At 66.8% G+C, this 12,535-nt stretch overlaps 1 protein-coding gene across 1 annotated transcript; it reads left to right on the forward strand.

Moving 5' to 3' along the window:
- The first annotated feature begins 406 nt into the window (after positions 1–406).
- On the forward strand, positions 407–2,896 carry ELFN2 (extracellular leucine rich repeat and fibronectin type III domain containing 2). Its single transcript, XM_062201968.1, has one exon. It carries the CDS (start codon positions 407–409, stop codon positions 2,894–2,896), a length of 2,490 nt encoding a protein of 829 aa, XP_062057952.1.
- Positions 2,897–12,535: the final 9,639 nt, after the last annotated feature.

Genomic DNA, 12,535 nt, shown 5'->3' on the forward strand with positions numbered 1-12,535 from the left:
TTGGCTGAAGTGCTGAGCCCAGGACCCCGGGAGGAAGAAGCGGAGGAGGAGGAGGAGGAGGAGGAGGAGGAGGAGGAGTGGAAATCAAGCCCAGAGACTCCGTGCACCTTCCCGGCAGGAGGCAAGGAGCGACACTGCCAACCTGCCTGCCCTGTCAGTGGCCAGGCCCGACCCCTGCTCCTAGCATCCCCACAGGCACCTCCCAAGCAGCCGGCACCGGCCGAGCCCACCTCGCCTGGGGCCCCCGTGCTGGGGGTCGCCCCCAAGATGGTGGCGGCCCCAGGGAGGACTGTGCTGCCAGCCCCCGCCTCCGGCCGCTAGACAGCCGCCCCTTGCGCCCGCACCCCGGCCCCTTGCTCCCGGTGGCGGCAGCCCAGTGGCCTTCGAGGGGCCCGAGGCCGGCGCCATGCTACGCCTGGGGCTGTGCGCAGCAGCGCTGCTGTGTGTGTGCCGGCCGGGCGGCGTGCGCGCCGACTGCTGGCTGATTGAGGGCGACAAGGGCTACGTGTGGCTGGCCATCTGTAGCCAGAACCAGCCGCCCTACGAGACCATCCCGCAGCACATCAACAGCACCGTGCACGACCTGCGGCTCAACGAGAACAAGCTCAAGGCCGTGCTCTACTCCTCGCTCAACCGCTTCGGGAACCTCACCGACCTCAACCTCACCAAGAACGAGATCTCCTACATCGAGGACGGCGCCTTCCTGGGCCAGTCCAGTCTGCAGGTGCTACAGCTGGGCTACAACAGGCTGAGCAACCTGACCGAGGGCATGTTGCGGGGCATGAGCCGCCTGCAGTTCCTGTTCGTGCAGCACAACCTCATCGAGCTGGTGACGCCCGCCGCCTTCTCCGAGTGCCCCGGCCTCATCAGCATCGACCTGTCCTCCAACCGCCTCAGCCGCCTCGACGGCGCCACCTTCGCCAGCCTGGCCAGCCTCATGGTGTGCGAGCTGGCCGGCAACCCCTTCAACTGCGAGTGTGACCTCTTCGGCTTCCTGGCCTGGCTGGTGATCTTCAACAACGTCACCAAGAACTACGACCGCCTGCAGTGCGAGTCGCCGCGGGAGTTCGCCGGCTACCCGCTGCTCGTGCCCCGGCCCTACCACAGCCTCAACGCCATCACCGTGCTGCAGGCCAAGTGTCGCAACGGCTCGCTGCCCGCCCGGCCCGTGAGCCACCCCACGCCCTACTCCACCGACGCCCAGCGCGAGCCCGATGAGAACTCCGGCTTCAACCCCGACGAGATCCTCTCGGTGGAGCCACCCGCCTCGTCCACCACGGACGCGTCGGCCGGGCCCGCCATCAAGCTGCACGCCGTGACCTTCACCTCGGCCACCCTGGTGGTCACCATCCCCCACCCCTACAGCAAGATGTACGTCCTGGTGCAGTACAACAGCAGCTACTTCTCTGACGTCATGACGCTCAAGAACAAGAAGGAGATCGTGACGCTGGACAAGCTGCGCGCGCATACCGAGTACACCTTCTGCGTCACCTCCCTGCGCAACAGCCGCCGCTTCAACCACACCTGCCTGACCTTCACCACGCGGGACCCCGTCCCCGGCGACCTGGCGCCCAGCACCTCCACCACCACGCACTACATCATGACCATCCTGGGCTGCCTCTTCGGCATGGTCATCGTGCTGGGCGCCGTCTACTACTGCCTGCGCAAGCGGCGCCTGCAGGAGGAGAAGCACAAGGCCGTGAACGTCAAGAAGACCATCCTGGAGATGCGCTACGGCGCCGACGTGGACGCCGGCTCCATCGTGCACGCGGCGCAGAAGCTGGGCGAGCCGCCCGTGCTGCCCGTGGCCCGCATGGCCTCCATCCCCTCCATGATCGGCGAGAAGCTGCCCGCCGCCAAGGGGCTCGAGCCGGGGCTGGACACGCCCAAGGTGGCCACCAAGGGCAACTACATCGAGGTACGCACCGGCGCAGGCGGGGACGGCCTGGCCCGGCCCGAGGATGACCTCCCAGACCTGGAGAACGGCCAGGGCTCGGCGGCCGAGATCTCCACCATCGCCAAGGAGGTGGACAAGGTCAACCAGATCATCAACAACTGCATCGACGCCCTCAAGCTGGACTCGGCCTCCTTCCTGGGGGGCGGCGGTGGCGGCGGTGCGGACCCCGAGCTGGCCTTTGAGTGCCAGTCCCTCCCGGCAGGGGGGGCTGCCGCCGTGGCCGCCGCCGCCGCCTCGGCTGCTGCCCCTGGGGCCCTGGAGCGGCCCAGCTTCCTCTCGCCTCCCTACAAGGAGACCTCCCACCACCCGCTGCAGCGCCAGCTCAGCGCCGACGCCGCCGTGGCCCGCAAGACCTGCAGCGTGTCCTCCAGCGGCTCCATCAAGAGCGCCAAGGTCTTCAGCCTGGACGTGCCCGACCACCTGGCCGCCGCGGGGCTGGCCAAGGGCGACTCCAAGTACATCGAGAAGGGCAGCCCGCTCAACAGCCCGCTGGACCGGCTCCCGCTGGTGCCCGCGGGCAGCGGTGGCGGCGGCGGCGGCGGCGGGGGCGGGGGCATCCACCACCTGGCCGTGAAGCCGGCCTTCCACTGCAGCGAGCACCGGCACAGCTTCCCCGCCCTGTACTACGAGGAGGGCGCCGACAGCCTGAGCCAGCGCGTGTCCTTCCTCAAGCCGCTGGCCCGTTCCAAGCGAGACTCCGCCTACTCGCAGCTCTCCCCCAGACACTACTACTCAGGGTACTCGTCCAGCCCCGAGTACTCTTCGGAGAGCACGCACAAGATCTGGGAGCGCTTCCGGCCCTACAAGAAGCACCATCGTGAGGAGGTGTACATGGCCGCCGGCCACGCCCTGCGCAAGAAGGTCCAGTTCGCCAAGGACGAGGACCTGCACGACATCCTGGATTACTGGAAGGGGGTCTCGGCCCAGCAGAAGCTGTGAGCCTCCCCTGCCCGGTGAGGTCGGAGGGGGCGGGCGGGCGGGCGGGAGACAGGCTCGGGCGACCGGGCGGGGCTGCCCAGGGGCCGAGGCCCAGGAGTGGACGCACACGCACACCCACACGCACGCACCCACGCACACACACCTGACCACCACCTGACTGTGAACAAACCAACACCCGACGATAACGGACAGGAAAACAAAGACACATTTTCCTTAAAGTTTACAGACTGATACCGAAACCAGTCGTCTTTACTGTGCTGCCCAGGGACTCTGCCGGGCTGTGCGGGGCGGGGCGCGGGGTGCCGGGGGCGGGGTGGCGGGGGCAGGCCAGGCAGCCGAGAGAGGGGCTGGGGTCTGCGGGCCTGGAGCCGGGGCCAGGTTCAGGGGCAGAGGAGACTGGGCTAGAGGTGGACTGAAGGGGGACCCCTCCCCCCCAGACTGGGGCACAGGTCACTTGGAGACGTAGCACCCGATGGACGTGACATTGGAATCGCCTCCTTCCACTTTGTGGGTGGGGAAAACGAGGCCCAGAGAGAGGACGTGACGACCCCAGGGTCACGCAGCAGGTCAGTCTCGGTCCCCCAACTCCCCAGCCCCTGTGCCCCTGCCTCCCCCCCTTCCTCCCCCTCCCCCTCCCCCCCAGCCTCCCCCTCCCACCCCTGGAAGCTGTGGTCTCCTGGGACTGGGGACTTGGGAGTCAGGCAGGTGCTTTTCCTTTCTAGAAAGATCCGTGGCTGTGCTCCCAGAGCGTGGAGCTGCGATTCGTGTTCCCGGGAGCGTCTCTGCCCCCGACGCCAGCCCCTGGGAGGAGAAAGAGGGCCCCAGCAGGGAAAGAGCAGAGGCAGGGGGGCAGCTCACCAACCCCCCTCAAGTGTCTTCCACGCCGCCCGGGGAGCTGCCTGTTGGCTGGGCTGTGGGCAGGCCGGCTCCCACGGCTTCTCAGGTGCAGGCCCCCATGCCCCTGTCCCCCGAGCTTCTCTGGGCTTCCGGGACCCCTCCCCACCCCAGAAGGGCAGCAGAGAGCGGGGATGCTGGGGGCCTGCGGGGAGGTGGCATGTAGCGGGGACTCCTGCCTGTCCCCGGCCTGGTGCCCCTTGTTGGTGGGATCCAGGGGAGGCGTCCGCCTGCCCGGCGGAAGGAGGGCTCCCCTTGCCCCCTCCTGGCTGCCTCTGCATCTCTGCCTCACCCCCTGTCCCCATGGCAACGCCACTCCCCCTTTCTGACCCCCCACCCAACATCGAACAAAGCACAAACAGTGAGGTGCCCCTCGTGCCCTGGGTGGGGGGCAGGAAGCGGGCTGGGTCGGTGGACCCCTTCCCCCAGCCAGCCTGTCGCCATGGCAACCTGCGCCTGGCAGTTGGTGCCCAGAGCGCGGCGGTTGGGCTCTGGGGCTATGGGTGTGGGCGGCAGCAGAGGGCAGGGGCCTGTTGCAGGGAGGGGAGGGGGCTTCTGGGGCTAGACCTGGGAGTCTCCAGCAGTCCGGTCAGGATGGTGAGGACCCAGAGTTGGGGCCCCTTCACTCCTGAGTGGCAGCCGGGGACAACGGCTCCAGGCCTTGCCCACCTGCCCCTTGGCTCCCCCGGACCCTGGCGGGGACCCCCGGCTTCCTGCTTGTCACCCACATAGGCTGCTTGGGATTTGGGGGGTGGCTGGGGTGAGGGTGGGCCTGTGGTAGGATGCAGACCTGTACCACACGGGCCCCCAGGGGAAGCTCGTGTCACCCCTAGGGGCAGGCCTCTCCTCAACGCCCAGCCAGGGGTGGCCCAGCCCAGGGCTCGCTCTGCAGGCGACCTTGGCAATGACAGACTGTGCTGCTGGGGAGACGAGGGCACGCAGAGCAGCCCCCCGCCCCCGGCCCCCCTCACCCCATCGGCGAGCTGGGGGAGCGAGCGTGCGAGAGCAGACTCGCTGATATATTTGCATGACGATTTCACTGTATTTTTCTGAGCAAACACCTGTCGTGTATGTACCAGTCTGTCCACACTCCCCGGCCCCCGCCTCCCCAGATGCCTCTGTTGTGATCTGACGAGCAGCTCTTGAACCCGGGGAGGGGCCAGCTCTGCAAGGGACCCAAAACAGGTGCCACCCAACCCCGCTCTGCCCCACACCCACCTCCCCTGTCCCCTGCTCGGTCCCCTCCTCCCTCGCCCCTTCTCTTCCTCCCCCAGGCCAGGGAGGGTGGGCCCCCAGTGAGGTCCCCAGAGCTGACCTCTGAGCACAGGGCACCGTGGGGGGCTCCTCGCTGCAGTTCCCTGGGGGTTCGTCTGGTGAGGGTGGCGGGGGCTTGGCTATGCTGCAGAGCAGAGAGGCTAAGAGGGAGAGGCTTGGGGCCCGAGGGAGAGAAGTGGGGTGGGCCCCAGGTGGGTCTGGGCTCTCGCAGAGGGGCTGCCCCCACCCCCACCCACTGGGGCACTCCCTGTCAGCCACCATCTTGTCTGTGGGGAGGAGACCTTGAGAAACCGCAAGCTACTGGGGAGGCCTTGGAGACCCAGGTCACCTCGGGTCCCCCACCTGAGCCGGAACCCCAGCCGCCCAGGCCAGGCCTCTCTGGGGCAGACCCCACCTGGCCGCTCGTGTCCATCTCTGTCCTGGGTGAAACATTCTCGAGAGACAGGGAGTGCCCTGTGGGAGGGCGGGCGCTGAGAGGAGGGAGGGGATGAGGGCCCAGAGGAGTGGGGTGCTGGGGGGTGAGCCGGCAGGAGGAGGTGTGGCTGCTGCACCCTGGCTGGCTGTGCCCAGAGGAGGTCATGCCCCAGCCTCACTGTGCCCCTGGACAATTCCAGCTTTGAGCCGGGCAGGGCTGGGGTGGAGGAGGAAGCAAAGTCTCAGTGGACCCCCCTCGGGGCCCTGGGCTTCTCCTCTCTCCAGGAGGGGCTCCTCACCTTTGCAGCCCCCTAGGGCCCAGTGCCCAGGCTGGGGTGCCCGTGGGCGGGGAAAGGACTGGCTAGGGCGAGAGGTGGCCAGGCCTGGGCTGCCCCAGAGAGGCACCTTGCTCTCTCAGGACCACCAACATCCCCCTGCCACACCCCCTCCCTGGGAAATTTACCCTGGGAGAGACAGAGGCGCGGGAAACCTCGGATGGAGAAATCCTAGGTGATGGGCAGAGGCCAGGAGGGCCAGGCAGAGTGACACCAGCCTGGAGGGGTCTGGGCGCAGGAAAGGGACTGCTCCACGGGGTGGGGTGCTGGGGGGGCTGGGGCATGCCCCTCAGAGGATGTGACAGGCAGGGGACAGCTGGAGAGGCTGCCTGTCCCCGAGGCGGCACCTTTGGCCACCCCAACACCTGCTGCTGCCCGCTCCTGGCACTGAGGGGCCAGGGTTGGGGGTGGCCAGGTAGGGTCAGGGGGTGGAAGCCCAGGATGTCTGACACCTTCCACAGGCCCTGCCCTCCCCCCCAGGCTTCTGCTGAGGGGCTGAGGCCTTGCCCACCGAGGCCTGTCTGGAGGTTGGAGGTGGGGAGTGGCATGGCCTCGCTGCCCCCCCCGCCCTTGACTCAGTCCAGGTCCTGATGGCTCCACCCAGTGCCCTCCCACCTGTAAGACAGAACCAGGCTTTTCCCTGCTGTCCCTGGAGGTTGCCCCGCCCCAGCCCCTGCGCCCATGGGAGAGGAAGAGGGGGCTCCAAGGGGGAGGGGGAGGATCTGGGCCCTTCTTCCTTCCCCTGTCCCTCTGCCGACAAGCACAGGGCCGGGGCAGGGGCTTGGGGGCCAGGGAGGGGTGGCCACACTTCCTCGCTCTCTCCCTGTCTGTCTGCCCCCCTCCTGGGAGCCGCCAGCCCCCAGGGGCGCCGCGGCCTGGCACCTGGTTTGAGCCTTGCAGAGCTGGGCCGTGGCCCTGGCCCCTGACCCTGGGCACCCCAGCTGTGTATGGACCTTTCTTGGGGGGCCCTGAACCCTCTCCTTCTCTCCTTTTAGGGGGTGACCTGGTTTATTTTCTCTTCCCCATATCTGCCTCCCCCTCTACCCCCCCCCCCCATTCCTGTTTTAAACTGAATGGCACGAAATTGTTTTCCTCAACTCGGAGATTCCTGTATGGAGAGAATCAATTTCTATATTTGCAATAAATTTCTTATTTAAAACAACGGGACCAAGGTCTGTGTTGAATGTCCTCCATCCCACCCCAGACTGGACCCTGGCCCCCTCCGGGTCATGGGGCCACCCCTCCATGTTCCCTTCTCACGGGGAGCCCCGTGCGTGGGGCCGGAGGAGTGGGTGGTCGCTGCTTCCATCAAAGGGGAAAAGGACTCTGGCAGACAGGGTGGCCAGCAGGAGGCCAGGGTCCCTGGGCACTGCAGCACTGGGGCGCCAGCACCCCCCAGGCGGCAGGCAGAGGGCCTGAGGCCCAGCCCCAGACCTGGGGTCCCTCTGCCCTGTGGCTTCCGGCGCTCCAGGTTCAGCCCCCTGGGTGGTGGCAGACGGCTATGTGGGGGCACCTCTGGGCTTGAGCCGCTTCCCAGGAGCCAGGTTCTCCCAGGCCAGCCTCCTGCCCCTGCAGTGATGGGTCAAGTTCTTTCGGAAACAGGCCCACTCCAGGCCTGCCCACCCCCACCCCCGCTGCCGCCTGCTTCCCCGCGCTGCACACATGGGAGCCCCCTGCCCCTCCCCAGCAGTAGAGACGCACTCCTGGCCCCTCTGGCCCAGCCGCGAGCTGGGGCACCGAGCACTGACTGCAGGCTGCACTGCCCGGACCTCGGCCCACGCGGAGCCTGGAGCCCCGTGCTCGGCCCCAGCTGCCTCCCGTCCCCAGAGCCTGAGCCTTCCTGCCGCCTTCTCATACTCCTGTACTCCAACTAGGACAGACACCTCCTCCAGGAGGGCTCCCTGCTTCAGCCTGGATTACTAGAGAGCTTCTTTGAGTGGAGTCCCTGGGACTGGGCTGTGGGAGCTGTGGCCCTGGGGGCTCTGATGGCCTACAGGGCTGGACTTCCTGCTTCCTCTTGGGTCGGTGGGACTGTGGGGTTATCTGGGAAGGCCCAGAGCTTTGGGCACCTGCCCCTTCTTCAGTGGATTCTTGGCTGGTACTCTGTCCCCAGCGAGTGGCCCCCCAACACAGTTGCAACCTGGCCACAGCCTCTCCTTGTTCCCTCTGTGGTCCTCATGCAGCCCCGGTTCTTCCTGCCTGGGGGAACTCCCAGAACGAGCTGGCGCCCTGGGAGGAGGTGGAGGGAGGGACGTGTGTGTGTAGCAAGCGGGGGCAGTGACCAGGCCGTCACAGGCCTTGCAGCTCCAGCCGCCCTGCTCCACGGTCCACCCGTGATGCTCTGCCCCACGTCACTCCAGCAGCTCCCAGGCCGGAAGGACTCACCTGACCCCGGGAGATGGAGATGTGAGACTGGCTGGGCCAAGTCTGAGTCCACGCCCTCGCCTGCCCAGGCCCCCGCCTCCCTGGGGGAGGGAGACCTGCAGGTGCCGGGAATGTGGGGATGGCTGGCTTCGCCTCTGATGCACTTACTGGCTTCCATCACATTGAAGGTTAACCATGAACTCAGATCCACTGAGCTGCCAATGCAAAGCCCTCACCTTGTAGGTTTCACAAAAACAAGGGGAAAGTCCTTCCATTCATAATGTAGCCAATCCATTCATAAATGTAGCCAGTCCGTTCATAAATGTAGCCAGTCCATTCAGAAACGTAGCCAGTCGGACTTGCGGTGGGAACAGGGGCTCTGGGCTCAGGCTGATGCTGGTTGTGAACGTGATGAAGGCCATTGCTAACCGGCCCCGGCTTCACCCGCAGGTGTCCTGTGTCTGCTTTCCTTTTTGCACGCTCCATTGATTTGCAGAGTTTCAACAAAGAGCCCAAACCCAGCAACGCCGAAGCCGGGTCCCCACAAACACGGGTGGCCCAACCAGTGTGCCCGGCTTGCATTGCGGGGCGGGTAGGTCACGCACGGCGGGGGTGAGGGGGGCAGGGCGCAGGGCCCACCTCGGGCAGGACCCCGTTTACACTTCCTGCATGCTGCCTTCCTGTTGGGGGCGCTGCTGTCTCAATCCGGGCTGCAGGGGCAGCTGCTTCTGCCTCCTCCAGGGGTCCACGGCCCCCTCCCCAACCAGCCTCTGTAACCCGGACATGTTTTCTCCCCAGGGCTCCTCAGTGCCCCCACAGAGAAGGCCCCCAGCTTCCCTGCGTGCTGCCGGGCCTCGGTCTGCAGGGCCCCTGCCACCTGCTGCCCTGCGCTCCACACCTGGGAGTCCCCTGCCCCTCCCCAGCAGTGGAGAGATGCACACCTGGCCTCTCTGGCCCAGCCGCGAGCTGGGGCACCGAGCACTGACTGCAGGCTGCTCTGCCCAAACTCGACTCACATGGAGCCCAGAGCTCGGCCCCAGCTGCCTCCCGTCCCCAGAGCCTGATCCCTCCTGTCCCCTTCTCAGACTCCTGTACTCCAACTAGGACAGACTCCTCCTCCAGGAAGGCTCCCGGCTTCAGCCTGGATTGCTGGAGGGCTGCTTTAAGTGGCGAGGACTGAGATGCCGCTCCGTGAGTGACGTCACACCATGGCATTCAGCAGTTTGGGCCCTGGGTCAGTGGGAGCTGTTTCTCGGGCTGGCCCTGGTGCTTCCTGCTCCCTCCTGCATCCGCGAGGGTCAGCTGCACTGTGGGGGCATCTGGGAAGGCCCCTCCCCTCCCCCTGGGGAGCCCTGGCTGGTCCTCTGTCCCCTGCAAGTGTCCTGAAGAGCCACAGGGCAGCCCGGCCACCTGCTGCCTCCCCTCTCTATTTCCTGCATGTACCTAAGCAGCCCCAGTCTTCCTGCCCAGCGCCCTTGCCCCTGGGCTGCGCCGGTGCTAGGCCTGCCTGGGGCGCGGGGGCCCCCTTCCCGGCTGCTTTCTGTCCCCCTTTGCTCGGGGTCTCCGCCCTGCTTGCCGCCAGCGCCGTGGGGCTTGGAGCTCCGCTCTGAGTCTGGGCTCGCTCTCTGCAGTTCTCCTGGCTTGTGGGCGCTTTTGCACCGTGAGCAGAGAGCTCTGGTGCCTGGTGTTTGTCACCTGGGTGCTGTCCTGTCTCTACAGCTGTGGGTCACCCTCTGGGCCCCGCCACCTCGGCCGGCTCGAGGTCCCCTGCTCGTACCCCAGCTCAGGCCCCCACCTCCCTGTGGGCTTTTCTGGCAGCCACTCCTGTCTGGAGACACCCGCACGAGGGCCAGGCGCTGCCGCTCCGACCTGGCCTGGGGACCCCTTCTCCTTCCCTAGGCCTGGGAGCCCCTGCCTGCTGTCCCCTGCCCTCAGTGCAGTGCCTCTGCTCACCCAGCCCCTCCCCCCTCCCTCCCTGGGTCTGTAACATAGCCACGGCACCTGCACCTCTGGCCCTCGTGGGTCACGTGTGAAGGAGTTCTCCAGTGCCCGAGGCAGCCATGCCTGTGGTCGGTCGGGAGGCCTGGGCAGGCCCTGCAGGGGGATGGGCTGACACTGGGCAGGGGGCTCTTTGGTGCTGTTTTGAGTTTGGGGGAGCAGAATCAGAGGCGGTTGCTCCTCTGAGCTGGCACCCCCCATCCCTCCTCCTCCAATCTTTGCTTGCTCCTCTGGGTGGCTTCTTCCAAGCAGCCCCTGGGGCCTGGGCAGAGCCCCCACCCGCCACCGCAAGGCCAGTGGAGTCGAGGGGTGCCGTCGCCGCCCTGGGCCTTTGGCACAGATGGGGCCGTGTCAGGCCCTGCCCTGATTCTTGCTTCTAGAATCCTTCCGAGATAGGGACAAGTTTCATCTGAGGACAAGGAGGAGGAGACCAGAGAATAGGGGATGGGTCGAGTCTTCCCCGGTGGCGGGGGAGCAGGAGGCCGGGCCTGGCGGTGTGGCTAGGGTGCCCTCGAGGTGGTGAGTGGGGAGGGGGCAGGTGGGACCCGTGTCAAGAGGGGTCCTGTCCCCAGCTGTACATGTGAAGGCCGTCCTCTGGCCTCTAGCGCCTCCCGGTGGGGCGGTGGCTCTACAGGGCCAGCCCCTGTGCCCAAAGCCACCTGCCCACTTCCAGTCCTTGCTTTGACTCCCTGGGGGCGCAGGATGTGTCTGTGCCCCGGGCCTCTCCTCCCAAGGGCGGGCTGTGTGTGGAATGATGGCTTCCATGCAGGCACCTGGGCTGGTGCTGAGGTGGAGCGGCGTGGGGACAGGGACAGGAGGTGGCGGCTCACGCTCCCTGGGCTGGCACCGTCAGGGAGTCCGTGCGTTTGACCTTGAGGCTTGACTGACAGCGCTGCAGGACTAACTCTGATGGTGTGTGGCCTCCTCCTGTTCTCTTTCCCGGGCGCCGGGGACCTGGGCTCATTGTCCGGGGAACCTGCATGGCACGGGCAAGGCCCAGCGGCAGGAGGAAGGGGCTATGGTAGAGCCTCGGCCCAGCACTGCAGTGGCGTTGGCTCGCCTGGCTCCTGGAGGGGGCAGGGAGATGGAGGCTGAACCACTTCAGTGGGGGTGGGGGGTGGGGGGCGGGGCAGAGGGCGCTTAGCACTCGAGGTGCCTTTGCCTTTTCTAGCTGGGTGAAAAAAAAAAATTCTCTGGTTTGCTGCTCGGACCAAAGAGTCCCCAGCCCAGCTGCTTTTCCTGGTTTCCTACTCTGAGGGTCAACCCACCTGGGCTCCAGCCCTGGCTGCCACCTGCCACGGAGATGCGGAAGGAGACACGGCTGTGCCCGTCCCTCAGCTCGGTAGGACGTCCCTATCACTTTCTTCGGAGGAGGAGAAAATACTGGAATGGACCCTAGGAGACCACAGGGCCCCCCCGCCGTGTGTCAGTCCCTGCGGGGTGGGGGGCGGTGCTACCAGCAGAGAGCGAGGGAGGGAGGCGGAGCCCTCTCTGGACTTTGCTCTCTTGACTAGCATCGAGGTTGCCACCGGCACAGACCCCCGCTCTTGTCTCCGCTCTCCTGGAGGCCAGCACTGCGCTTGCGCCAGGGGCCTTGAGCCGAAATCTCTCAGCCCGCGCCGCCGGGCAGGTGCGCGCTCGTGTGGGCTTGGGCGCCTCCTCCAGCAGGGACTGGAGACGGACCAGGCTGGGCAGTGGGCATGACACAACCCGGCCGCTGGTCTCCGTGAGCCCACAGTCGGACCACGAACCGACGCCTGGGATGGCTGCCAGGGTGACCCCAAAGAAGGCAGGCGCTGAGCCCGAGGGTGGCCGTGGGGAGTCCAGAGCCTCCGTGTCCCCCCACGCAGCCGGGGCGAGGCGCTGATGGCCCCTGGGAGCAGCGAGCGGCACTTTCCCAGGGCCCGGTCGGCGGCTGAGGGACAGAGGCGCTAGGGGACAAGGCACAGAGAAAAGGCAGCGGTGGCATGGAGTGGAGAGGCGGGGGCCAATGGCCAGGGAAGCCACAGGTGCAGGGTCCCAGGAAGGGGCAGGCAGAGCCCCAGGTGTCCCCTGGCTGGTTCTTTCCTGCAGGCTGCAGACAGCACGCGTGGTCCCGGGTCCCCTAGGCCTGCGGGCCCCCCACCCCCACCCCCGCCTACACAGCTCTCCCGGGCCCCCTCCCTTGCCATCCTAGTCTGGCTGCTCCTCTCTGCGGGCCTCGTGTCCCTGGGCCGCCATGACAGCCTCCAGCTGGCCTCTGCCTCACTAGTGACGCAGTCGCCCCCCCCCCCCACAGTAGCCAGGGGCACCCCGGTGGGCCTCTGTCTGGCCGTGGCCTTCAAACCTGTAACATAATCTTGCCGCCTCTGTCAGGCCA

Source organism: Lepus europaeus, chromosome 10 (genome assembly GCF_033115175.1).
Source record: "Lepus europaeus isolate LE1 chromosome 10, mLepTim1.pri, whole genome shotgun sequence".
In the NCBI taxonomy this organism is placed as follows: Eukaryota; Metazoa; Chordata; class Mammalia; order Lagomorpha; family Leporidae; genus Lepus; species Lepus europaeus.